Below are 27,485 nucleotides of genomic sequence, written 5' to 3' on the forward strand. Positions count from 1 at the left end.
TGTTGGTAGACAACTAAACTGTTGGTAGACAACTAAACTGCTGGTAGACAACTAAACTGTTGGTAGACAACTAAACTGTTGGTAGACAACTAAACTGCTGGTAGACAACTAAACTGTTGGTAGACAACTAAACTGGTGGTAGACAACTAAACTGCTGGTAGACAACTAAACTGTTGGTAGACAACTAAACTGCTGGTAGACAACTAAACTGCTGGTAGACAACTAAACTGCTGGTAGACAACTAAACTGGTGGTAGACAACTAAACTGGTGGTAGACAACTAAACTGCTGGTAGACAAACTGTTGGTAGACAACTAAACTGCTGGTAGACAAACTGTTGGTAGACAACTAAACTGGTGGTAGACAACTAAACTGCTGGTAGACAACTAAACTGTTGGTAGACAACTAAACTGGTGGTAGACAACTAAACTGTTGGTAGACAACTAAACTGCTGGTAGACAACTAAACTGCTGGTAAACAACTAAACTGCTGGTAGACAACTAAACTGCTGGTAGACAACTAAACTGTTGGTAGACAACTAAACTGCTGGTAGACAACTAAACTGCTGGTAGACAACTAAACTGCTGGTAGACAACTAAACTGGTGGTAGACAAACTGCTGGTAGACAACTAAACTGCTGGTAGACAACTAAACTGTTGGTAGACAACTAAACTGCTGTTAGACAAACTGTTGGTAGACAACTAAACTGTTGGTAGACAACTAAACTGTTGGTAGACAACTAAACTGCTGGTAGACAACTAAACTGTTGGTAGACAACTAAACTGCTGGTAGACAACTAAACTGCTGGTAGACAACTAAACTGTTGGTAGACAACTAAACTGTTGGTAGACAACTAAACTGTTGGTAGACAACTAAACTGTTGGTAGACAACTAAACTGTTGGTAGACAACTAAACTGCTGGTAGACAACTAAACTGCTGGTAGACAACTAAACTGCTGGTAGACAACTAAACTGTTGGTAGACAAACTGCTGGTAGACAACGCTAAACGCTGTAGGTGTAATAGATCTTAACTTTTAAAACTTGAAGTAACTTCTTTGTGAACAGAGGTAAATATAACTTTTATAAAAATACTGACAAATTAAATTGAGATAAAATGAAATAAATGTAGTAGACTTGAGTAATAATATAAACTGGTGTTCAGAACAAAATCTAACTCACTAATAATAGCACGTCTTTTCAGTCTCGCTTTCTGGAGTTGTCAGTCCAATCTTAGACTATCTAAGATCACTGACAACAATGCTGTTTATCTTGCATCATTGACAACCAATCGCTAACCTCTTCCCACCGTCACCATAGTAACACACACACACACACACACACACTTTATAATACCATTACAAACACGGACGATGAAATAAAAAAAAATGAGGAGTTTTAACCGAGTCTCAGCCTGATAACAGTTTCATCAGAGTTGGATGATGCAATGAGTTTTATATCTGCCTCAAAAGATTTCTTTGTCTGAAATGGGGAACTTTTACCTCTGCCTCTACTCTCTCTCTCTCTCTTAATCATGACCATACAATTATAAATGCAAATGTTTAAAAGGTTTCAACGCGCTAAGCTGGAAGGACAATTAGAACTTTGCTTTAACATACACACACGCACACACACACAATTACTTGTTGTTTCCATATAATCCTGTAGAAATTGAATGTGTGAATGAACCAAGCCAGCAGTAAGTAGATTATGGCTGCCACGTAGGTGCAGATCTCTACAGTCAAGAGCGAGAAGTTTAAAGATGCTGGGATGGTGTGGATTGTGCTGAGTTTGATGCCTTCACCTACAGAGAAAGAGAAGTTTGCACGCTTTTTGTTTTTTGTATAAAGTTAAATATTAGGATTGCTCATTTTAGTTTAGTTTGTGACTATTATGTATGAATCCTGTTCTATGACGCCGGAGGAGATAAACGGGGGTTATAGCTTTTTGTGGTGGTGGTATAGATGTAACCGGAATCCTTGTGAGTGTTCTTTCCTATTTTACAAAATACTTGAGAATTATCTAAAAAACAAACGATCAGTATTTCCGAAAAAAAGGGACCGAATTGATGAGCTTTAACAAACATTTAATATGTAAATTTAGATTCTTAACATATTATAAATAGTGTAAAAAAAAAACGGAATATTATGTTATAATTATGTCTATTTTATGTTTTCTTTACTTTTTCATTACATTCTAAACGTCACCCTTGACCCCACTGTTACATCCCACATCGCACTTCAAGGTCTCTAGCTTGCAAAGGGGGGTGCGAAAAAAATTATTCTCGTTTAGAGGGTTGCCACTGGAAAAGTTTGAGAAACACTGGCCTTAGGTTAATGTCATAAGTTAAAGGCTTGAAAAAAAAACAACGAGTTTTGAATAAATCAAATGTTAACAACGTACCCAGCCTCTCTGCCAAGGCGATGATGACAAGTCCATTGGAGAGACTGATGTTCATCAGCAGGTTGAAGGCGCTGTCCATTGTAGTCACGTTCCGGAGCAAATAAAACAGTGAGATGTATAGAAAACAAGCCATGGCTACACATGTCTTAACTGCAACAGAAAGAGAAAACAAGCCATGGCTACACATGTCTTAACTGCAACAGAAAGAGAAAACAAGCCATGGCTACACATGTCTTAACTGCAACAGAAAGAAAAAACAAGTCATGGCTACACAAGTCTTAACTGCAACAGAAACAGAGGAAACAAGTCATGGCTACACAAGTCTTGACTGCAACAGAAAGAGGAAACAAGTCATGGCTACACAAGTCTTGACTGCAACAGAAAGAGGAAACAAGTCATGGCTACACAAGTCTTAACTGCAACAGAAAGAGGAAACAAGTCATGGCTACACAAGTCTTAACTGCAACAGAAACAGAGGAAACAAGTCATGGCTACACAAGTCTTGACTGCAACAGAAAGAGGAAACAAGTCATGGCTACATGTAACAACATGCAGATGGTACGATGTGTTGTTATGCCGGGGATTTTTACTTGAATTCAATAGTTAAAAAAATGACGATCTAGAATCACAATTAACGATTCTTTGATAAAACAAAACTCTGGAACTTTATTTAAATACAACGTAAGTACAGCTTATGTACAAATTACAAATCAATGAGCATGAAACATATTACAAAGGCTTTTCAAACAGAGCTCTTAGAAACGTGACTGTCTACTAACCAATTATTTTATCGACTGGCGTTACTTTCTTACTCTCGCCAATTCTCTGGCGCTAACTCTTTTAAAAAAATGTCTTTGTTTAATTTCAAATTAACCAATAGATTTCAAACATCATATTCACGTCCCTTGGGTAAATCCTGATGTGCTGTCAAGTGTCTAAATTTGAGGGGTAAATCCCGAGGCTCACGTCGAGGGCTTATATTTCTTTCAAATGTGAAATGTACACACAATTCTATAATGTAATCTGTGAGATATTACCCCCCCTTCCATTTAGCATTTGTATGGTAATAGAAATGCTCATATGTATTAAAATTATTTAAATATACACAAAATACCATACATGAAATTATAAAAAAATGGTTGAGGTAACATATGACAAAATAAAGTCAACTTGGAGATAACAACAATAATAAAAAAAAATGTAAATGCAGTGAATAAAATTATTGATGACTTTGAACACCTGTCTCACTATTCAAGTGGTTATGAAAATGAGACAATGCTTGTCATGAACAATATCAAAAGTTGTACAAAGCATAATACGTGGATAAATTAAATCTTGAATTGAATAGGTTACTTCTCTTCATGGTGCCTTATGATAAAATTAAAATATGACAATACAAAACTGATATACTACACCTGTGGAAGAAAAATATATATACAATTATGTTAAGAATTAAATACATCTGGAAAGTGTGTCAGCGAAGACATTCTCACGTCCAGGAATTGTCTTGACCTCAAATTGGTAGTCTGTGAGTTGTAGACTCCAACGAGTTAAACGACTGTTCGCTAACTTCTTTGAGTTCAGAAATGCTAGTGGTGCATGATCAGTTAGGAGTGTGAAATGAGCACCTAGTAGATATCTGGAGAACTTGGCTATGGCCCATACAATGGCTAGACATTCACGTTCGATGGTTGAGTATCTGGTTTCAGCTGGTGACAACTTCCTGCTGATGAAAAATACTGGGTGCAAAGTCTCTTGGCATTTCTGTGAAGTGTCTTGGTATTTCTGCATTAGGCATGCACCTATAGCTGAAGATGAAGCATCTGTGGCGAGGTAAAATTGCTTCTCTGGATTCGGAAGTTTGAGAATAGTGTCTCTTGAGAATTCAGCTTTAATGTTCTCAATAGTGGTATGTAACTTTGTAGACCATGGAATCTTCTTTGGTTGTCCTTTCTTAGTGAGTTCAATCAATGGAGCTATGAGTGCTGTGTAACCTGGTATGAAATGTCTGTAGAAATTACACAGACCCAAAATACTTCTCACTTGCTTTTTACTGGTGGGGACTTTGATGTCTAGTATGCGTTGAATAATGTTCTCTTGAGGTCTCAGCGAATTGTAGCTGACTTTATAACCCAGGAAGGATATTTCTGACATGGCTAGTTCTACCTTACTAGGCTTTATGGTAAAACCATGTTGTTTCAGTATGCTGAAAACTTCTTGTAGTCCTTTGATATGTTCGTTCCATGTCTTATGGAATATGCAAATGTCATCTATATATGACACTGTGTCGGAGCGATTGCCTAGTATGCTGTGAATGGCTCTATTAAAGGTGCTGCTGGCGTTGACTAGACCAAATGGCATGAAGTTGAAATGGAATAGTCCATAAGCTGTGGTGAATGCCGTAAACTGTTTGCATTCTTGTCTGACTGGTATTTGGTAATAACCTCTGGACAGGTCTATTTTGGTGAAGAACTTTGCCTCTGAAAATTTGGTCATAAGATCTTCAGGATTTGGCATAGGATATGAGTCGAGTTGGGTTATTTTATTCAACTGTCTGAAGTCGACACACATTCTTGGGGTTGTCGTTTGCTTCCGTTTGACAAGAACTATTGGTGCAGCATATGGAGAGTTGGAATGTTCAATGATTCCTTGCTCTAATAGTTGGTTAATTTCTTGTTTAAGAAAGTCTCTGTAGTGTACTGGTAATGGATTAGGTCTTGCTTTTGTAGGCTTGGAATCAGTAAGTATTATATTGTGTTCCGCAATTGACGTTTTGCCTGGAACATCTGTAAATATGTCTGAATTTTCTTTGAGAATGGTAGTCAGTTCTTTCTGCTTTTGCGGTGTCATTGAATCGAGTTTGATGTCTTGCCAAAATTCAGTTTGTTTGGTAGTTGTTTGTGGCATATTGATGTCGTCAAATTCAGACGTGTCATTTTCATCTTCTTCTGGTATGACTGCAAGACATGATATGGCTCTTTCATTTTGTTCTGGGCTTGTGGTACCTTCTTCAAACTTCAACAATGGACATTCGGGAATTGGAGGTGGACTTATGACTGGTAGGGATGGGCTTGATGTAACTGGGGGTGTCCATGTTGAATGTTCTTGATTGTTGCTGGCTACTGGACTAGTAACTGGTTCTGTTGCATACTGCATAACTTTAGTAACTGAGGTAGCCGTGTGATTATTTTGGCTAACTTGTTCAGGTGCCAAATGTTCTTGTTGTCTGGACATGGATCTTGTCATTACTGCCAAACATTTTTGACCTTGCTCTATGGCATTTGTCCATTCAGTAAGTTCTTGAGGAGTGCGATCTTTAACTCCTTCTATGTTTCCAATGATTAGGTCCACTGGTAGATTGGGTGTTACTAATGCTTTTGTTTGACCACTGAAGAATGGTGTAGTAACATAAATGATGGCTTCAGGTAACTTGCTGACAGTTCCGTTGAACGCAGTGGCTTGGACGTGGTTGCCTGTGAAACGGTTTGCGTGTACGAAGCGTTCATGTACTAATGTGGACGTGCTTCCAGTGTCACGAAGAACTTCCACCTTCTTGTCTCCTACAAAGCCTGGATAAAATTTGAGACCATTGGACTTTGCAATGACTGTCATAGTTGAATGCTCATTGTAATAGCTTCTGTTATATGAGCTTCTGTTTGGCATATATTGTGGTCTGGAGTCCTGTGAATGACTTCTGTAGCGAGGTTTGTTATCTGGTTTATTGTTTCCAGGTGCTTTGTTGAGATTGTATTGCTCTCTATTGCTGTATCTTTGAGTTGGTGATGTGGGTCTATCAAAATTTTGATTTTTGAAGACTGCCTGTTTTTTCCAACATTCATGAGTTTGGTGACCCTTTTTATGGCAAAATGAACATTCTGTGGTTCTGCTGCGGCATTGAGACGTGAAATGTCCTAGTTTATGACATTTGTTGTATTTGATTTTGTCATCTGACTTATATCTTGCATTTTTGTCTTGAGCAAAGCAGACAAAATTTTCTTCAACAGATGGTTTGACTGACTTGTTTGGATAGGCTGCTTTATATTGTCTGATGATCTTGGTTAATGTCTGGATGTCAGTAGGATTTCTCTCTATAATGTAGGATTGAATATCTTCTGAGTGAGCATGGGTGATGTTGTCGATAATAATATGTTGACGAAGAGCTTGGTAACTTTCTTCTATTTTGGCCATGGATACCCATCTATCAAACCACATTGACATATTAGCTACAAAAATTTGAGGATCATCATTTTGCTGTGGCCTTTCATTATAGAATTTCTTTCTATAGTTGGCTGAAGTTGCTCCGTATTGGCGCAGTAGAGCTTCCTTGATATCAGAGTAAGTGCTGCGTTCATTGATGGACAGTTGTGAGCAAATGTTGACAGCTTTGCCAGTCAAGAGGGTGAGGAGTGAGCTCGACCAATGTGCTTCAGGTAGACCGGATGTTGTAGCTATTTCTTCAAATCTTATGAGATACGAGTCCATATTGTCAATGTTTTCGTTGAAAGCCGATATTTTGTTCATTAATCTGTATTTGTCAAACATATTTGAGTGACCTTGAATTGGAATGCTTTCTTTATTTTCATTCTTTTGTTTTTCGAATTCCATTTTTTCTTTTTCATGTTGCCTTTGTTTCTCGGCGTCTTGCCTTTGTTTTTCAGCGTCTTGCAATTTTTTTTCTTCTAATTGCATGCGTTTTTTCAGATTCTTGCCTTTGTTTTTCAGATTCTTGCCTTTGTTTTTCAGCTTCTTGCCTTTGTTTTTCAGATTCTTGCTCTTGATATTCTTTTTCTTCTTGTTTCTCTGCCCACTGGTCTGGCTTTGGGATTTGCTTTTCTTTGGCTAATTCTATCAATTCGAAGAGTCGTTGTGTTCTAGAACTGGAGGCCATATTTAACTTTTGTTAGTTTCTTGTATTGGAGCAAAATGTTCAATATCTGGATTTTGGCTTTATCTCAGATATAATAATAATATAGATCTAGTGACAAAGTTCTTGAAGCCTCAATTTGCTAATAATGCTTTACAGTAGACTTGTAGTTACTGGAGTCGTATGATTGAATATATAGATCTATTGAGCCGAGTACTTTTTACTGGTTTAACAGTTGGTTAAATCTGGTCTTCTGTTTACTTTGTGCTGCACAAATGATTATTTACTGGTCTTCTTTATAATGCCAGTTATTTGATTTACTGGTCTTTTTTATAATGCCAGTTATTTGATTTACTGGTCTTTTATATTGCCAGTTATTTGCTTTACTGGTCTTTTATATTGCCAGTTATTATGTATATTGGTCTTATTCCTTTTGCCAATTACATATAATAATAGATTTCGTGAGTTAGACGTAACTCTAACGAAAATCTTTATAAAAGAATTAGCGATAACCAACTGACCTGTTAAACACAGAAATTCTGTCCTCCGTTAAATAAGAATGAAGTTCCTTTGAAGAGTTTTAGAAATTGGTCCTAGATCTTGAATAAATTTCGTTAAAAGTTGTCCATGAACTTCGGAGAGTGCCAGATGTAACAACATGCAGATGGTACGATCTGTTGTTATGCCGGGGATTTTACTTGAATTCAATAGTTTAAAAAAATGACGATCTAGAATCACAATTAACGATTCTTTGATAAAACAAAACTCTGGAACTTTATTTAAATACAACGTAAGTACAGCTTATGTACAAATTACAAATCAATGAGCATGAAACATATTACAAAGGCTTTTCAAACAGAGCTCTTAGAAACGTGACTGTCTACTAACCAATTATTTTATCGACTGGCGTTACTTTCTTACTCTCGCCAATTCTCTGGCGCTAACTCTTTTAAAAAAATGTCTTTGTTTAATTTCAAATTAACCAATAGATTTCAAACATCATAATCACGTCCCTTGGGTAAATCCTGACGTGCTGTCAAGTGTCTAAATTTGAGGGGTAAATCCCGAGGCTCATGTCGAGGGCTTATATTTCTTTCAAATGTGAAATGTACACACAATTCTATAATGTAATCTGTGACACTACACAAGTCTTGACTGCAACAGAAACAGAGGAAACAAGTCATGGCTACACAAGTCTTGACTGCAACAGAAACAGAGGAAACAAGTCATGGCTACACAAGTCTTGACTGCAACAGAAACAGAGGAAACAAGTCATGGCTACACAAGTCTTGACTGCAACAGAAACAGAGGAAACAAGTCATGGCTACACAAATTTAACTGCAACAGAAACAGAGGAAACAAGTCATGGCTACACAAGTCTTAACTGCAACAGAAACAGAGGAAACAAGTCATGGCTACACAAGTCTTGACTGCAACAGAAACAGAGGAAACAAGTCATGGCTACACAAGTCTTGACTGCAACAGAAACAGAGGAAACAAGTCATGGCTACACAAGTCTTGACTGCAACATAAATAGGGGAAACATGTCATGGCAAACAAGTAATTGTAAATATATGCATTAAAATGAAAACTCTAACAGCTTGTAGTGGAGATGCATTCAGCAAGACACTTTTGAAACTTGAAGAATACAAATAGATTTTGAAGATTTAGGACCTAATTTTTCGTTTTAATATCATATTCCATAGACATAGAAGTTGATAACTGTTGACCAAGGAGACGTTTTGTATGTGTGTGTGGGTTTATGTTTGTTTGTTTTTTATTGTTTTTGTAAGAAAACGAATCCGTAAATTAAACACATTTTGACCCTTATAGAATATGTGAATTTACTGGATGTCATAAAAAAAAATTTGCCTAAATCTCATCTTTTCTCATTGATAGTTCTAGATTTGAGTCGAAATCTTGTAGGAAATAATCCTAATGTACTCCCTCACGTTTAGTTTCAACTAGTTAGTTTGCCAGTATGCAATACGGAACAAAAACACAGTTTTGTTCCAGATTTTATACGGTCTTAGTATATAACAAACCTGTATTTAAACGAAAAATCTTCTAATTTAAACAGAAAATGGTAAAGAGACTGATTGACATTGTAGTGTCGATTATTCAATACAAAATCAGAATGAAATTTCTTTAGAGAATTAAGCATATACACTTATAATCACACACATTGTCAAACACACCAACAGCTCACAAATTTATTAATAATTATTTTTGTGACTAAATTATTTGTTTGGTTTTGTGGCTGACCCGAAGTGAATTGCTAAACCCCCAAATTAGTTTGAGAATACAATTAACTATCTTTACCTTCGGGGAAAAGTACGCTGCCCAGAATACAGTAGGAGGGAATGCAGGCAGAGAAACTCAAAAAGTGAAGGAACACGAACGCCGAAGAGGTAAGTGCAAATATGGGATCCTTGCCTACCAGCGGCACCACCAGGACAACCGCCAGGAAGAAGGTGAAGATGCCGAAGACCATAAACATCCAGAGATACCAAGACACCCAGTAGGTGGCGCTACGGACACCAAGGTTGTTCATCGTTTTCTATAGTCAGAGTACAAGAAAAGAAAATCTTTGGAAGTAAACGAAACCTCTTCGTCCTTTGTAAGCAATATTTTATTGTAATGAGCCAAATAGTCATTTGTAAGCAATATTTTAGTGTAATGAGCCACATAGTCATTTGTAAGCAATATTTTATTGTAATGAGCCAAATAGTCATTTGTAAGCAATATTTTATTTTAATGAGCCTAATAGTCATTTGTAAGCAATATTTTATTATAATGAGCCACATAGTCATTTGTAAGCAATGTTTTATTTTAATGAGCCACATAGTCATTTGTAAGCAATATTTTATTTTAATGAGCCAAATAGTCATTTGTAAGCAATATTTTAGTGTAATGAGCCACATAGTCATTTGTAAGCAATATTTTATTGTAATGAGCCAAATAGTCATTTGTAAGCAATATTTTATTATAATGAGCCACATAGTCATTTGTAAGCAATATTTTAGTGTAATGAGCCACATAGTCATTTGTAAGCAATATTTTATTTTAATGAGCCACATAGTCATTTGTAAGCAATGTTTTATTTTAATGAGCCACATAGTCATTTGTAAGCAATATTTTATTGTAATGAGCCACATAGTCATTTGTAAGCAATGTTTTATTTTAATAAGCCACATAGTCATTTGTAAGCAATATTTTATTATAATGAGCAACATAGTCATTTGTAAGCAATATTTTATTATAATGAGCCACATAGTCATTTGTAAGCAATATTTTAGTGTAATGAGCCACATAGTCATTTGTAAGCAATATTTTATTTTAATGAGCCACATAGTCATTTGTAAGCAATGTTTTATTTTAATGAGCCACATAGTCATTTGTAAGCAATATTTTATTGTAATGAGCCACATAGTCATTTGTAAGCAATGTTTTATTTTAATAAGCCACATAGTCATTTGTAAGCAATATTTTATTATAATGAGCAACATAGTCATTTGTAAGCAATATTTTATTATAATGAGCAACATAGTCATTTAAAACCATTTTTTTTATAATGAGCCACATAGTTATTTGTGGGAGTCGAACACTTAGTGAGGTTGTGACAGAGCGTCGCATGTTCTACGACAAAATGAACTACGCATACCAAGAGTTGCGATGACACGGAGGCCAATACGAGGAAAGCGCAAAAAGTGACGTCCTCGTATAACTTGGCGCCACACCTTCATGGAGGACCTCAGAACAGTGGACACCAGGTGGGAGGAGGCTTCAGACATTGCCAGTGACAGATCTTTATGGAGACAGCTTGCCGCCTAATACGCCGAACGGCGCGGGAGGACCTAAGTAACTAAGTAAGTAACATAGTTATTTGTAACCACTTTTTTTATAATGAGCCACATAGCCATGTGTTAGTAATACTATTTATTAACAAGCCACATAGTAACATAGTCATTTTTAAGTAATACTAAATGTTTATAATGCATATAGTCAATACGATTTTTTTATGTTACCTTTTTAAATGACTTCTAATATAGAATTAAAAATCTAAAGAATCATCACAGTGAATTGGAGGACCAATTAAAAATGTGCGTGTCTGTGTGTGCGTGTGCGTTTTGGGGAATGATTTTTGTATAATACGATTTACGATACGCCTTATCTTGTTTTCTATCACCATGTAACAACTAGAACCCAGCCGTCTGTTGTTGGTGCCCAACCAGCCAATAGAATAGCCTTATCTTATTTTGACTTTACCAGAATGAAGCTGTTTCTCTCCCTTGACAACGTGTAGACGAAGCGTGCAATGAGGATGACAGTTAGAAACACGATGTACGTGGTCACCCTATTAATCATGTACCGATCTAGAATTGGGTCCTGGCGTTGGGGTTCCCGCCAGAGCTCTCGGATGAAGACTCTGAAACTGTTCGGTCTGTCGACCCAGTAGTAGGAAAGGGCCTCCATGAATAGTCTCATCATATACATTTCTCCGGAGCTGAGATAGTCTGGATTGACAGAAAGAGAAGTATGTGAGATAATCTGGATGGAGAGAGAAGTCTGTGAGATAATCTGGATGGAGAGAAGTCTGTGAGATAATCTGGATGGAGAGAGAAGTCTGTGAGATAGTCTGGATGTCTGTAAGTCTGATTTGACTAATCGGGATGCAGTTGGCGTTAAAGCTGCATTGTTTAATTTAATGGCATGCCAACTTAATGAATAACTTTATTGTATATTTCCTCAACAGCTTAATTAAATAGCAAGCTCTAATGGACTTTATAGCGTTTGGTGTTTATCTTGTTATTTTTATTACTATTTTTTTCATTTTTATCTAACAAGTAGTTCTAATTATCTAAAGAATACCTGGATTCTGACGCCATGCCATCCAATCAAACCGAACTACAGGACGAATGACAATCTTAAGTTTTTGCGGTAAGTTATGATTGTAGACAGTCAGAGGAGTGAACACATAGGAGTGCTGGAGAACATTGGGATACTTCTCTGCATATTCCATCATCGAGTACTCCGAGTGGAAGCCGACCATTCGAACTAATAACAAAAGAAGGGTTCTTGGAGTTTACTTTAAAAACAAAACTGCAAATGGTTCCTGACTTTGAAGAGTTTATTCGAGACTTATTTAGAGATATGAATATTTTTTAGTGGGTTCTTTCAAAAGATTTTTTAAAAGGATTATATATATGTTTTTTTAATACATTATGTATTAATACGTATAATATGTAAACATGGAATAGTTTGTAAATAGGCAAATATTTCGAGTAAAGAAATGTATTTTTTTTTTCATTATCCCAAATGGGGTGGACGAAAAAATACAAAAATCTAACCTGTTATTAAATACCTTATACCTAGAAAAGCTAAGCCCTTTTCACGATCGAATCGGCATTAATTTTCCACAAACGATTTTTTTATTGACAGTTTCGTCCCAATAAGTTTTCTAAAGTCGATATGATAATATGTTTGATTACATAAAATTATATGCATGCAGACGATAATGCTTTATTACAATTCCACTTATCAGCTTGCAAATCTTTCTGGTGTTGAAAAATAAAAACCTAAGTGGACGAAGAAGTTTGACAGTTTATATATATCTTTGGGGGAAAAAATACTAGCTGATTGGTCACACAATGAAAACTCTGGTTTCACCATTACAAATAAAAAATAAAAAAAAACAACTAATGAAATACTCAAAAAGACACAAAGATAGAGGCACATTTCTTATTCCATACGCTAGAACAAATTCGTACAAGTGCTCCTTCTTTTTCCTTAGTGCCATTAGAGAATGGAATGGGTAGCCTGAATCGACCAGGAAAACCAACGACTTAGCAGAGTTTAAGTCATTGATTAACAAACATGATTAGATTAACACATGAAATGTGTAGGACGTAATTATCTTCATTTTTTTAAGTAACGTCTGTTATAGATAAGATAAGATAAGATAATGAGTGAGCGCAGACTACCAGTCAACTTACCGTCAGTGACATTTTCTGGCACTCCGTAACTTATAAACAGACCCCGAACCCTTTCCATCAGCAGCTGCGAGGCCTGGCAAAGTGGAGCATACCCGATGAGCACGTGGCCCGAATACAGGCCGTACTGGTCCCCTCGCTGCAGAACGTTGACCTCCACGGGGCTGGACATGTTGTAGGTCAGAGAGGTGGCTACTGAGTTCACGTGCTGCATGCGATTGATCAGGATGAGCGCTATGGCCAGTACCAGGAAAAAGATCTCAAACAGGGGATACATCCTGCATCGCAGTAAATAGTTTTTCCAAAACAACAGCAGGAGCTGGTATAAACATTGCATCTTTCAAGTGTGGTGTACAGCTTCTTGGTAATGTACTGAATACAAGAATGGAATTTGTAGGTATATAGATAGATGGATTCAACTGGGCTGCATACTAAACATAGGCCTAATATAGAGTCTATATTTTTGTTAATGATTATATGAAATTTACAAGTGCTATCTCTTTTTTAAAAAATTGTCAGGTTTTAAAGATACATATAATTTACTTAGTGCAATCATCTTCTTTTTTTGAAGTAACGTTGTATTATATAAGATAAGAAGATAAGATTCGAAAGAGGGTAAAAAGCCTCCACAAAGATACTCCACTTACTTAAATCCGGCCCTGGTGTTAAGATTTAGAATAGTAGAGCTATAATAATGTAAACTAATAAAATTGGTCGTAGTTCTAGGATCTAAAAACAATATGTTGGAACTTGGATCATTGTTACATCACAAGTAATACAAGCTCAAAGACTACATATTTTTAGCATATGTGCTCCTTCGTAAAATGTTTTACATGTTTCGGATGTTCTTTCAGAGTTAAAGATAGTTTATCTTCCTAGTCCAAACCTCCCGCAGGACAACGGGGGGATGGGAGCGGGCAGGGTTTGAACCCAAGACCATCGATAAATCCAAAAGTCAGTCCAGCGCGCAAACCGCACGACCATCCTTCGTATGTTTAACATAATTTAATCTAAACTGATTTGACGCAACAACGATAGAAAGATTACCTATTTCAAAGAAACACTTTCGAGTATTCAGTGCAAATCTCTGCCACCACTAAAAAAAAATAGACTTTAGATTTAGATCTAATATTTGGGATAAATATTATATTTGTTGTGCTGATAATTTTTTTTTAACTATTCATATTCAGTACTGTCTAGTTTTTATAATATTTATTGGTAATATCCGGGAAAAAAGTGCGTAGAAATTCTATGCGCAATATGATTTTAAAAAATGGTTATGTCTTTGATTCCAAAAGTTGCTCCGTAATCGCCTATAAAACAATAGGGCCTACTCAGCACTGTCAATTCAGGAAGCTAGCTTTATGTTGATGTTAGTAGCGCTCCTAACTGTGGGAAAAGGGGCGGGGGGGGGGTCATAGTCGAAATACGATATAAATCTAGGTTGGGGTTAGATCGAAGTCGAAGAAAAGTTAGATTGTAAGTAGATCTAGGTCTAAGACTAACGTTTTGTTTGTTGTGGGCGAGGGGTGGGCGAATAGAATTTACGGACGCAAAGCTTGATGTGTCGAGGGGCGTGTTGTGAAGCTGTCTGTCCAAATCAAGTCAAAAGTCTATGTCGGAGAAAATAAGATGAGCTGGATTTTAAAAAAAGGTGAGTTCTAGAGAGAGAGAGAGAGAGAGAGAGAGAAGGACGTTAAATGTCATCGTAACCTTTTACCTTTACCTATCCCTTAGTCTTTTGGACCGTTGGGGCACCGAGCAAGACTCATCGACCGTTTTAATTTCTCCATTCCTCGCTGTCTTTTGCCTTGTTTAGAACCTCTTTCAATGGCAGGCCCGTCCATTCTTTAATGTTGTCCTCCCATCGCTTTCTATGTCTGCCTCTTCTTCTTTTTCCTGTTACTGTTCCTTGAAGGAAGGTCTTTGCAAGCCCTGAAAATCTTGTAATACGGCCATTGATTTTGAGCTTGCGTTTTTTTTTTTTTTACTTTAATTAGCAGGTTTATCGAAATAAAAAAAAGGTGGGGATGTTACGGTCATACTAATAATATAAACCTAGAACAAATTAACGGCGTACCCAGTGTGTACTGCTAGTAATCAGATTATTGCAAGAATAAACAAACAATTATGTTTCTATTAAAAACCTCACTACAGGATCTAGACCGCGAGTGTATTTTTAGATAAAGAAAAGAAACTCCCCTGCGTCATTTCCTGGGAATGGCGATAGTCTTTGTTGACTGAAAAATCGAGATTTTGCGACTGCAACTAGAGTCTACCAGTTCGTTGAACTTTGTGGTTCAAGAATATAATCTAATTTTGGTAAATAATTATAATTTAGGTCTAGATCTAGATAGATTTAGATAAGTTTTACGATTTTCAAAAACATTGTCCTGATCTAGAAGTCTAGATTACCATTAATCCGCGATTATTAATTTATTTTATAAAATTAAAAATTGATTAGACTACTGTAACACTAGTCACTACTCAGAGTCAGAATAGTTACTATTCAGACTATTGACGTATTGTCTATTGTACTTAGTCGTCTTAGTGTTAACTGTACTGTAGTTAGGGTACTTTTGTATGTATAGTAGTAGACTCTAGATGAGATCTAGAATCAGAAATACTAGCTAGATAGTAGATCTAATCAATCTAATCGACTATCTAATCTAATATTTTATTCATTGTAATATTATTCTAGATCTGATCTAGACTCTATTAGTATATTTACTATATATCATAATCTATTAAATCTATAATTAGTTAATATAATTTATACTGAGTATAATCTAGATCTATATATTCTATAATTCTATATGTATATAATATATTATTATTTAGATTTGGAATTGGATCTATCTATGACTAAGAAAGATCTATGACATGATCTAGATTTAAATTTAGATTAGATTCAGAATAAATAGATCTAGACTAGATCTACCTAGAATCCTAGATTAACTAGATCTAGATCCTAAATGTATACTAATCTATAGGTATTATTTTTTTTAGTCATTTACTCTATGATTACGATCCTTTATTTTGATAGGTATGATCATGGAACTAGAATTAGATCTACTCTGTTACACACGGTACTCACACTCACATCTAGAATTTAGATAGATAAGAGTCTATTAAAAAAAAAAGATTGTTTTGTTCATGCTCCATTTCTTTATGATACTTTATGAATTTATCTTTTATAGTAATAGTTCAGACACATTTATTATAGATCTAGTTTTGTTTACTCTCAAAAACAAGGGTTTTACTTGGGCTCAAAGGGCACTGGTATGACGATGTCACTGTTTTCTTCAAGGACATAAGGAGGGTTGGTCTGAAGTTAAGGAGATATTTAGAAAATTTAGTCTCAGAAACATGTATATTGTGTATTTTGTTTTCCAGAGCTGAGTTGTAAGAAGACAGCTTCCACCATGTCTGGTGATATCAATCGCCAGCTGAGCCATATGTCTGAGGCCTCCTCTGTGGGTAGTGATGGCAACTCATCAGAAGAGATGGATGAAGACATAGATCATAGTTACTATGAAGATACTTCAGATGACCTAGGGCTTGACTGCCCAAGTAAAACAGATGATCCTGAGTACTTTGAATATGAACCTCTGCAGCTGATAGATGCAGAAAAAATGCTCAACGAAGAAATTGAAGCATTGTGCACTAAGCTAAAGGTTTGTTTGTTTTACTAGAGTCTCTACACTTCCTCCACCCTCCCTTTTTTTTTTTCTTTCAAATATTTATTGTAAGTTTACTATGAAGTAACTGAATCTGATCAACAAAAATGTTTTTCTGTTGTGTAGCAACTCACAATGATGAGATAATAGAAATGTTTTTGCAATTTTTACATTTATTCACAGGCTTATTATCTCCTGAAATTTTGTCCACTGTTCATTACCTCAACAAAAAACAAAAACAACAAAGATTTTGAAAAAAAAAAATCCTGGCTATGGATAAGAATTAGGGGAGTGCTGTGGCTGAATGGTTAAGTGCTTAGTTTCTGAACATGGGGTCCTAGGTTCAAATCTCAGTGAAGACTGGGATTTTGAATTTTGGGATTTTTTAGGGTGACCCTGAGTACATCCAACTCTTATAGGTACCTAACTTTAGTTGGGGAAAGTAATGGAAATAGGTTGTTGTGCTGGCCACATGACACCCTGCTCGCTAACCTTTGGTTAAAGAGACAGATGACCTTACATATTCTACCCTATAGATTACAAGGTCTGAAAGGGGAACTTTATTGATAAGATTTATAGATTTGAGAACTTAGAAAAATAGGAATGCAAAATATATTTTTTTTTCATAGGACATTTTTATCACAAAGAAAACTGTAATCGCTTTTTTTTAACATGCTAATTTGACATCAAGTTCTAACCTTACCCTAACTGCTGGCTGCTTTGAACATTTTACCTTATCCTTCCATGACAATATATTAATTGTTTTATTAAAACCCTTACCACCAGGTGAATCCATCAATGGCGAAGATGTTGTTGTTGCGTCATAATTGGAACAAGGAGGAGATTATAGACAAGTAAGACTTGTTCTGCTTTTAGTATTATGATACAATAATGATTATATATTTATTAATATTTGACACTACACCTTTTGTCTATTCCTATGTCAGAGTAAAACGTTGATTTCATTTAAAAAATTTTGATTTGTTGTTACTTCTTGTGTCGTCTTTGTGGACCCAATTGTTTTATTTAGTGAAACACCCAAACAGAATACAAATGTATACATTGTGGACCTTTTTACTTTGTTTTACTTTCATTTCAGTTATCTCCTTAACAAATGAATGTCATGTCAATATTTCATTGTTTCAGTTATCAACGAAATCCAACAGAATACTTAATTGAAAGTCACTTAGCCAGTCGACATAGACATGTAAGATACATTTTAATTTATGAGTTTTTTAAGTATTCACAGACATATTAAAAAAATATTAGCAATTTTAATTCTGTTAAAAACCAAAGCAGTTGAATCAGGTTGAACTACTAGATATTTCAAAAATCATCCAAATGTATCATGAACAAAGGCTAATTCATTTAAAGAAAAGCTGTATTTATCAGATCTGCTTTTTTTCTAGCACTTCCTAATTTATGTTTTCATCCAGGACAATTTAATGGGTCATAGGCCTTTGTGTTCAGTGTGCTGTGTAGAATATTCCAAGGACAGATTTATGGGTGTGGCTTGTGGTCATTTGTTTTGTAGAGATTGCTGGGATATGCATTTTCAAATTCAAATACAAGATGGCATCACCACAGGTAGCTAAAAAAAAGTTATAATATTTGTATTTGTTTAATTGTATTGTTTTTCTTTTACCATGTGCATTTTCAGAATGGAATTTGTATTTATAGTTTAGTTAACACACATTATTTCCTGTGTCATTATTATTTTTTTCACATATTTTAATTTTTTTTTACTATTTTTCTCCTAATAATTTTTTGTTTCAATTTGTTTTACTGTGGCATCTTGAAGCACTTTAAGGGGCCAAGGCTTTAAAAAAAATTTTCATATCATTGTGTGCTTCTGTCTTGTCACTTTGCTAGTCTCACCTACAAATGAAAATCATTCTGACCTCAATATTTACTATCTTTTATGGCTTTTAGTTTTATCCTAATTAGCGTAATGCCTAAATTAAGTTTTCTGTTCGGTTTCCTTATAATTCTCATTATTTTCAAAAAGAGAAACATTAACTGTGAAACAGATTTGTGCATAAAGAGAGCGCCATCTAACTTGTTTTTTGTTTTGTTCCAAAGGTATTGAGTGTATGGCCAAAGAGTGTCCAGTGTTAGTGACAGAAGATTTTGTCTGTGAAATTCTCAGCCATCCAAAGCTTAGGGACAAATATTCCAAATTTTCTTTTAATGATCTCATTAAGGTAAGAAAGGAAAGAACTCTCTATAAAAAATATTATTCAAAACTGTATTCCTTTTTTTCTATAATACATGTATAATATTCATAAACAGAGTAAAAATGTATAAATAGCTTACTTTTTGGTGTAACTTGTGTAGAGAATATGGAAGTTATTTTTAAAAGCTTATGTTAATTTTTGTGCAATTTTAGTACTGCAAAACTGAATTCCTTAACTATTCAGCCTTTAGAATAGAGTAATTTCTATATTACTAATTTGGCAACAGTGATCATTCAATATAGCATGTTTATTTTTTACAGAATGATATAAAATTGCAATTTAAAAAATTACTTTATGGCTTGTAGTGCAAAGTAATTTATATTATTAAGTTTGCAACAGTGACCTTTCAAACAGCATCCTTGACATTTTTTTTTTGGTTAGTCAATTTGTTTCAAAATCTTTGCCAATCTTCCTCTTTTCATTTTTTTGAAATATTTTGTAAAGGTTTTAATATACCCCCCTCCCCCATCATCACTTTCTCATGTTCTTCTCTCACTGTATTTTATTTCTTATAAAGTTTTTTTCTTTTGAATGTAAACTAGATCTTAAAAATCAAAATGTACACAAAAATTAGATTACTTTAACTTAATTATGAAAATCCCCTATAACAGTCTTAAAAAAACAATGAAGCTGGATATAGATGGCTGAGAAATAAACTTTTGTTTGAATACTTCCAGTCTCATCCCAACCTCCGATTCTGTCCTGGAGTCGACTGCTCAGTAATCATCAAAGCTAAAGAGCCTAAAGCCAAGAAAGTGGAGTGTCAGTCTTGTAAAGCTACTTTCTGGTTGGTACATTATATTCAACACAAGGCATTCATGTCTTTATCCAATTGACTCTTGATAGTCAGACACTTCATAATCTGACACACTCAATAATCCTAACCGGGGGGCGATGTATGCAACAGACATGCACATCTTGCCTCATTTTATTTTTTTTGTCTTGTTCTGTTTAGTGCTGATAAATTCTGAAGTGTCTTTCTGTCATCACTAATGACAGTTTACATGTTTGTTTGTTTTTAGTGTTGAAGTTTTGTACATCTTGTATGATGGCTAAATTGCAACATAAGCAAAAAACATTTTCTCTTCCTTAAAAATGGGAAATGAAGAGCTATGACTGTGGTGAAACCTATCACTGCTACTTCTTGAGTTTATGGCCAACTACCGTTTATGGGGATATGAAAAATAGGGAGAAAATTGAACATTTTGTGAAGTCTTTTGAGAACAAAGGAGGCGCGATGGCTGAGCCGTAAAGCGCTTGGCTTCTGAACCGGGGGTCCCAGGTTTGAATCCTGGTGAAGACTTGGATTTTAAATTTCTGGATCTTTGTGCTCCTCTGATTCCACCCAGCTCTAATGGGTACCCGACATTAGTTGTGGGAAAAGTTGTTGTGCTGGCTATATGACACCCTCGTTAACCTTAGGCCACAAAAACAGATGACATTTACATTCTCTGCCCTATAGACCACAAGGTCTGAAAGGGGAACTTTACTTTTTTAGAGAACAAAACTTAAATCGAGCTAAGTTCAAGAAGTTCTTTCTTTCTTGTCTGTTGATTATTTTATACCCTTGAAAGCCTAAGAAAATATCTAATTACATCATAAATAAAAACAGATGACATTTACATTGTCTGCCCTATAGACCACAATGTCTGAAAGGGGAACTTTACTTTTTTAGAGAACAAAACTTAAATCGAGCTAAGTTCAAGAAGTTCTTTCTTTCTTGTCTGTTGATTATTTTATACCCTTGAAAGCCTAAGAAAATATCTAATTACATCATAAATAGAATTTTCATGACATATATAATGTTAAATTGTAACCTTTGGAAATCCAACATTTTCTGTCAGTCTCCAATCAGCTAGGTATCTGTCTATCAAGAGTCAACTGTTATTTGGTTTATTGCAGGATATTTCTATTCCTGAGTATTAAAGTTGCCGAAGTGAGCTCTTAATAAATTCCAAGCTTAAACATTAAACTATTGTTAATAATATAATGGTTTGTTACTGGTAATAAAATGTAATGTTTAATATTTTTTTAAAAAGTGTTTTTAACAGCATTGACCTTGAGGTCCATGTGTAAGTTGATTTTTGGCTAAGCTAAGTTGTGGTTAGTAGTTCAGGGACAATACAAAAGACCAACTAACTTTAATTTTCCCCAACAAATGTTTGGTACTCATTAAGACTAAATATATTCTAAAATCTCAGCTTAAAAACTCAAGCCAAATTCTTACAGGAGACCCCCAGTATGACAGCCATGTGCTTTACCACATAGCCACCTAACACTTTTAACAAAATAAATATTTCATTTACTTTTTTATGGTCACCCTAGATTTGAACTATACTAACATAAGGAACAAACAATCATTGTACTTTTAGCATGCAGTATCTTCTCTGGCCCACATTAGTTTATAGTGATTTGCTGCTACTTGTTAAACATTCAGGACATAAAACATGCAGATTTCAGAAATTTGGTTCAAACTCTAGGTCCTAAACCAGCGATTCTCAACCTTTTTAGTTCCGCAACTCCTTTTTACAATTTCTCACTATGTGCCCCCCCCCCTCCCAAGCTGTAAAGTTATCGGAGTTTTCGTTGTTATAGATATCCATTTTCATGGGTTGTTTCATTTAAAAAATATTATATACAATATCATGATGGTATATTACTGGGTAATAAATGGGTGTGCAGTGTTTATCATTTATCCGTAAATGCCAGTGATAGTAAACAAAATAGCTTTGTTTTACCAGTGTCAAGTTTCTTTTTAGTCATAAAAATATTTTGTTCTTATGGGTCTTAGGCAACCCCTAAAAAAATCTTCATTCGACCCCCAAATGTGTCGTGACTCACAGGTTGAGAACCTTTGCCCTAAAATAAGATTTTTTTATCTAACGGTATACAATAACACTCAAAAACAAACAAACATGGCTTCTATATAAAAAAAAATCATGTTAGGGCCTATGAATATAGTGAGATAATGGCACATACAAGTCTCACATGTTAGTGTTCTATGCACAGTCAATTTATTAGTTTGTCCAGTTATTGTTAACTATCAAAGATTATTTATTAAAATCGATGCATATATGTGTTTTTTACTGTTGTTCTTCAGCATTAAACACAATAGTCAATACATTTTTATGTGACATCAAACTTTTTTTTTTTACTTGCCCAAAAGCTTTCACATTACTAAATGTTGTATTTGGTATTTAAACATATTGACTTTTTAAAATGCAAAGAAACTCTAGAAATAATGAAAGTGACTTTGTTTGACAGTTTTAAATGTGGCATTGCTTACCATGCTCCAACTGAATGTGATGTCATCAAAAGGTGGTTAACAAAATGTGAAGATGATTCAGAAACAGCCAACTACATCAGTGCCCATACTAAAGATGTGAGTAGTCTTAAGTAGACAAGTATTTTGACATTTTTACCATAAACAAAAAAAGAAATGAGGAATGTCTTTCAATAATAGGATCTCATTTCTGATTTTTTAAATTTCATTTTGATTGTTAATTTCTTATGAAATTGATTTTTTTCATGAAAATGGTCGAATTGAATTAACACTTTTAATGATGCCTTTTGTTAACAGTGTCCCAAGTGCCATGTATGTATTGAGAAAAATGGAGGGTGTAATCATATGGTAAGCACTGATTTTACCAACTTTATATATTTGATTTATTAATTTAGTTATGAATTTAAAATATTTTTTTTAAATACATTTCTTTATTTTCCTATCACTAGCAATGTCCTGAATGCAAGTATGACTTTTGCTGGATGTGTTTAGGGGGTAAGTTAAAGAGGAATGGACCCTCAATAAAAGAAACAAATGTAAATTGTCTTAAATGGCACATCTTTAGTTTCTAAAAATTTTTAGTTTTTAACATTAATATTTTACATTGTTTTTTTTTTTTATATTTTCTCATGTTCCTTTGAAAATATATGTATCTTCATGGACCAAAATTATATTTTTTTAAATATAATTTCAGTTGTTATTTTTTTAATTTGTTTATTTTTATAATGTTTAAACAATTATTTGTAACCTTTCAGGCTGGAAAAAGAAGAAAAACATGTAGTTTTGTTTTTTTCAGATTGGAAGTCTCATGGAAGTGAATACTATGAATGCAGTCGTTACAAAGAAAATCCAAACATAGCCAACGAGTCAGTCCATGTACAAGCCAGAGAAGCCTTGAAAAAGTATCTTTTTTATTATGAGAGGGTGAGAAACTTTAATATTTTTTTTTATTTTTTTTTTTTTAATATTCAGCTCACAATTTTTTATAAGAAATTGGAAATCAAACATAGGTCAAGTAGCAATAAATATTACTCTTAGAATAAAAATTACTAGAGAAATTTAATTTAACTGTCTGTTTTCATGTAAACTCCTTTTCTGTGTCAATATGTCATTGCTGAACTTTGTCCAATAGTGGGAGAACCATGCTAAGAGTTTGCAGCTGGAAGAGACCACTACAGCCAAGATCACAACCAGAACCCAAGAGAAAGTGATGAACAATCAGGGCACATGGATAGACTGGCAGTATCTGCTGAGAGCTGCTGGCCTTCTCAAAAAGGCAGGTCTTTTGGTACTAAGTGGTCAAAAGGATTAGGCATAGTGTACTTTTGCCCCATTTTAGTTATTTATTTTTATCAGGGTTAAAGGTAAAGACTTTGTAATTTTGTTTTGAAAATATTCAAATTATTATTCTGTGTGAAAACTAATTTACCTTTCATTATTGGTGATTTAGTTTGATTGTTCATATCTCTAACAAGAAATTTAAAAAAAGAAAGGAATATTCAATATTAAAATAACACTTATAAAATAACACATTATTTTTTTGTTTCTCAGAATAAGTTTTACCTTGTTAATGTTGCTCTCCAGTTTCACCACAATGTAGATTATTGCTTGGGGTAAAACCATTAGGTTAATTTGATTCAAAGTAACAATTGAAACTTCATGTATTACTTATCTTGTTTACAGTGCAGGTATACACTCCAGTACACTTACCCTTATGCATATTACATGGAGAAAGGACCTAGAAAAATTTTAGTAAGTAGACTGCTGTTTTTCTAGCTAGTTAACCCATCTGCCTACTAAATGATACAGGGAAACTAATGTATTTGTAGAATGGTGTTTAATATTCAAATATTGTAAAATCATTTGACATTTTGAAACAGAACTTAGTTGTCATAGAAAAGAAATAATGTCAACAATTTGAGAAAATTACCACTTTCCAACATTAATAATCCTCATAAACCTAATGCACAGAACTACAATTTGTTACAGTTACATGGCTAAAGACAGCAGATGAAAAACAACTGTTATTGAGGGTGTTCCAATGTATTTTTGTTTAATTAGTAGACTACCACTGTCTTTCTTTTGTTGATTTTGTTTGTTTTTTAGACTTTCAAGTTATATTATATGTTTTTCTTCACCTCTTTTCTAGAATGCTTTTTCTTGAATACCCCAGGTTCAAATAAGAACACATATGTTCACTTAGGTTCAAATAAGAACAAAATGTTCACTTAGGTTTTAAAATAAGAACACAATGTTCTCTTAGGTTTTAAAATAAGAACACAATGTTCACTTAGGTTAAAAAAGGAACACAGTGTTCACATAGAATGTCTTTACTTATTTGCTTTCTTTACAGTTTGAATATCAGCAAGCACAATTAGAAGCTGAAGTAGAGAATTTGTCTTGGAAAGTTGAAAGAGCAGAGATCACAGATAGAGGGGTAAATTTTTTTTTCTTGGTAATAGTTGATAGAATAAAGCAGACACCTAGTGCTGAAAAAAAAAAAACAACTTTTCTAATTTTGTTCATTATTAGTTAAGCTCATTTTTTTTGTCAATAAATGATTGACCTACATATATTTTTTTTTAATCAGAGCTATGGCACTTGTCATTTCTTTAACACTAGTCATTTATATAACATTTATATATAATAACACTATCATGTTGATAAAAAATTCTCATAGAAAATACATTTTATAAAAACACATTAGATCTATTAATAACTTCTGTTACAATTTTAGGTTGAGATTTTGGTGAACCAAATGCTTGGGGTTACCTATTGGGGGGGGGGGGGGCTCAGACTCGAATCTTGACAGAGTTGTGTTGCTGATTACTTAAAGGCTGCAGGGAAACCTTCTCACAGATTACTCTCATCCCTTCTACTTAAGAGATTTGAAAATATTGCATTGGCTATGCTACAGTAGGAAAGAAGGGATTTACAAAAACATTTGTAGCAAATACTGCATCTAGGTGATATAAACAAGACTTTTTAAAATTATCAAACTTCTAAAAAAACAGCGATTGATATTCAAAACTTTTTGTTGTTGTAGTATTGAAGTGATAACTGAAACAGAAAGCTGCCCTGTGTCTGAATGACATAATTCATGCATCTCTTCAGCCTGCTCATTCTATTGAACATTATTTTGACTTTGCTTACCCAGGTGCTAGAAAATCAAATGGATGTCGCAGAAAAGAGGAGGCTTACATTACTTAAAGAATTTCTAGATGTCCAAGTTCTCTAATGATAATTGAGAGACAGTTGCTGTGGTTGTGGCTGATTGCTAATATATGGCCAAGTAAAGACGCCAATGTGAAACATCAGTATTCTCCATTTACCAGCATCATTTATTCAACTTTTTAACAGGAGAGTACCAATAAAACAAAAAAGTGGAGCTTGTAAAACTGTCATCTCTTATTTGAGTTACTTTAAATAGTTGAGTATATGCAATTTGTAAATAAGTTCAGTTTTTAATTAGCTTTGGAAGAAACATTTACAATCTGAGCCTTTCTTTTTTCATATCATGTAAATTTCATAAAAGTAAATGCTTTAAAATAAACAACTTGATTAATTGTGAGGATTAAAGATTGTTGTGTAGGGTTGTTGTGAAGAAAAAAGTTTCAGATTTATTTTTTTTTAAGTTGTGCTTCATTTGTCTCTTTGTGATTTCTTAAGACTAAAATATTCTTTCTTTTTTTTTTTTTGTATTTTTATTTTTTTTTTTTTGTTTTTTTTTTACAAATATTGACAACTACATCTTTTTTTGAGATGTGTGATAGAGTACTTTCCTGTAAAAATTAGATTCAAACTACATTTTATTTATTTTAAAATATTGATATAATTCAATGAAACTGGTTGCTTGGATGACAAATTGATTTTCTTAAAAAAAACAAAAACAGTTTTATTGACATAGAACAAATTAATATACTTGGGAACTTTTAATATTTCTAGTCCATTCTGGTGGAGTATAATTAGGCTGTAACAGATACATAAGTGGATAGATTCAAATGTGTGAAAAGTGTTTAGTTTTTGTCTTTACCAGTAGTTCACCTCGCTTTCCAAGTAGGTATTTAAAAAAAAATAACTCTCATTGTTGGCAGATCTATTTCCTAACCGATTCTCAAATCAAAATGTAACAAATTATGTCAAATTAACCAAACTTAATCAGTTCTGTTTGTTAATTAGAGAATGTGTAACAAATGTCACTGCTCCATTACAAACGAATACTCTCAAATTACAGGGAATATTGTCCAAGTTACTTCCAATAAACAAATTGAATGGTATAATTGTATTTCATTAACCTTTTTTTTTTTGGTTCCATTGACATTATCTTGAGACCCTCCAGTTTGTTATGAATTGTACTGGCTCAAAATCTAGCACTACAACCTCATGGTATGTGTGTACAGTTACTCTGTGTGATTTGCTGTACATTTTCTTGACAACTTTTATTCCCCAGGTCTATATGATGTATAAGTCTGTACATTTTTTATTTCCACATTTCATTCATTTAATTTATTTATTTATACTTTGATTTTTATGTCTTTCTTGCAGTAGGCCTACATGTGTATGTATGCAGTATGTCTACATGTGTGTGTGTGTAGTGTGTCTGTTGTGCTTGGTAGAGTTTTCTGATGTTGTTATTCACAGATCTGTTCAATGGATCTGTATTATTCTATCGTCTCACTGCAAGTATGTTGGACCTGGATGTATTCCTTGAATGATGATGTGTACATAACTTTGGATAGATTCTATTGGTGTAGTAGCTGTGTTGTAGGAAGTAAATGGCTTCATCACATTCAATTATATATTTTTAAAAAGTTTATAGTTTTCATCATGTTTTGCGGATGTCTTGTATCACTAAGTGACCATTAGTTGTAATGGATGTACAAAAGGTTAAACTCCTCTGAATAACTTTCATGTCTGAACTTGTATTGGGTTGTCAGAATAAATGTAGTCATTTAGGTTCCAGTTCTTTAGAAGAAAAATAATCATTTTTCTTTTCTCCTTCTATGGCTAATGCCAGAATTAAGTATT

General features: G+C 34.1%; 2 protein-coding genes across 2 annotated transcripts in view; one reads left to right on the forward strand and one right to left on the reverse strand.

The window, feature by feature from the left end:
• Positions 1 to 14,425, reverse strand: part of LOC106050742 (phospholipid-transporting ATPase ABCA3-like) — a 65,380-nt gene extending 50,955 nt beyond the window's left edge. Inside the window, exons 1-7 of the mRNA XM_056027423.1 lie at positions 14,305 to 14,425; positions 13,261 to 13,629; positions 12,137 to 12,322; positions 11,534 to 11,781; positions 9,587 to 9,824; positions 2,401 to 2,550; positions 1,641 to 1,801 (exon numbers count right to left, since the gene is read on the reverse strand). Coding sequence (XP_055883398.1) covers positions 1,641 to 1,801; positions 2,401 to 2,550; positions 9,587 to 9,824; positions 11,534 to 11,781; positions 12,137 to 12,322; positions 13,261 to 13,594 — 1,317 coding nt within the window. The 5' untranslated portion in view covers positions 13,595 to 13,629; positions 14,305 to 14,425. The remainder of the gene's footprint in view (positions 1 to 1,640; positions 1,802 to 2,400; positions 2,551 to 9,586; positions 9,825 to 11,533; positions 11,782 to 12,136; positions 12,323 to 13,260; positions 13,630 to 14,304) is intronic.
• Positions 14,426 to 15,463: 1,038 nt separating this feature from the next.
• Positions 15,464 to 26,986, forward strand: LOC106050744 (potential E3 ubiquitin-protein ligase ariadne-2-like). Its single transcript, XM_013205777.2, has 15 exons — positions 15,464 to 15,579; positions 16,654 to 16,934; positions 17,724 to 17,791; positions 18,084 to 18,144; positions 18,374 to 18,524; positions 19,020 to 19,141; positions 19,852 to 19,961; positions 22,439 to 22,556; positions 22,755 to 22,805; positions 22,907 to 22,952; positions 23,254 to 23,381; positions 23,590 to 23,733; positions 24,141 to 24,209; positions 24,811 to 24,894; positions 25,615 to 26,986. Exons 2-15 carry the CDS (start codon positions 16,683 to 16,685, stop codon positions 25,693 to 25,695), a joined length of 1,485 nt encoding a protein of 494 aa, XP_013061231.1. The 5' UTR covers positions 15,464 to 15,579; positions 16,654 to 16,682; the 3' UTR covers positions 25,696 to 26,986.
• Positions 26,987 to 27,485: the final 499 nt, after the last annotated feature.

Source organism: Biomphalaria glabrata, chromosome 4 (genome assembly GCF_947242115.1).
Source record: "Biomphalaria glabrata chromosome 4, xgBioGlab47.1, whole genome shotgun sequence".
Taxonomy (NCBI): Eukaryota; Metazoa; Mollusca; class Gastropoda; family Planorbidae; genus Biomphalaria; species Biomphalaria glabrata.

Coding starts and splice junctions, on each gene's coding strand:
- LOC106050744 (XM_013205777.2), top strand. CDS start 16,683: ATGTCTGGTGATATCAATCGCCAGCTGAGCCATATGTCTGAGGCCTCC. Junction 18,145..18,373: donor TAGCCAGTCGACATAGACAT/GTAAGATACATT, acceptor GTTTTCATCCAG/GACAATTTAATGGGTCATAG. Junction 19,962..22,438: donor TCTTGTAAAGCTACTTTCTG/GTTGGTACATTA, acceptor TTTGTTTGACAG/TTTTAAATGTGGCATTGCTT.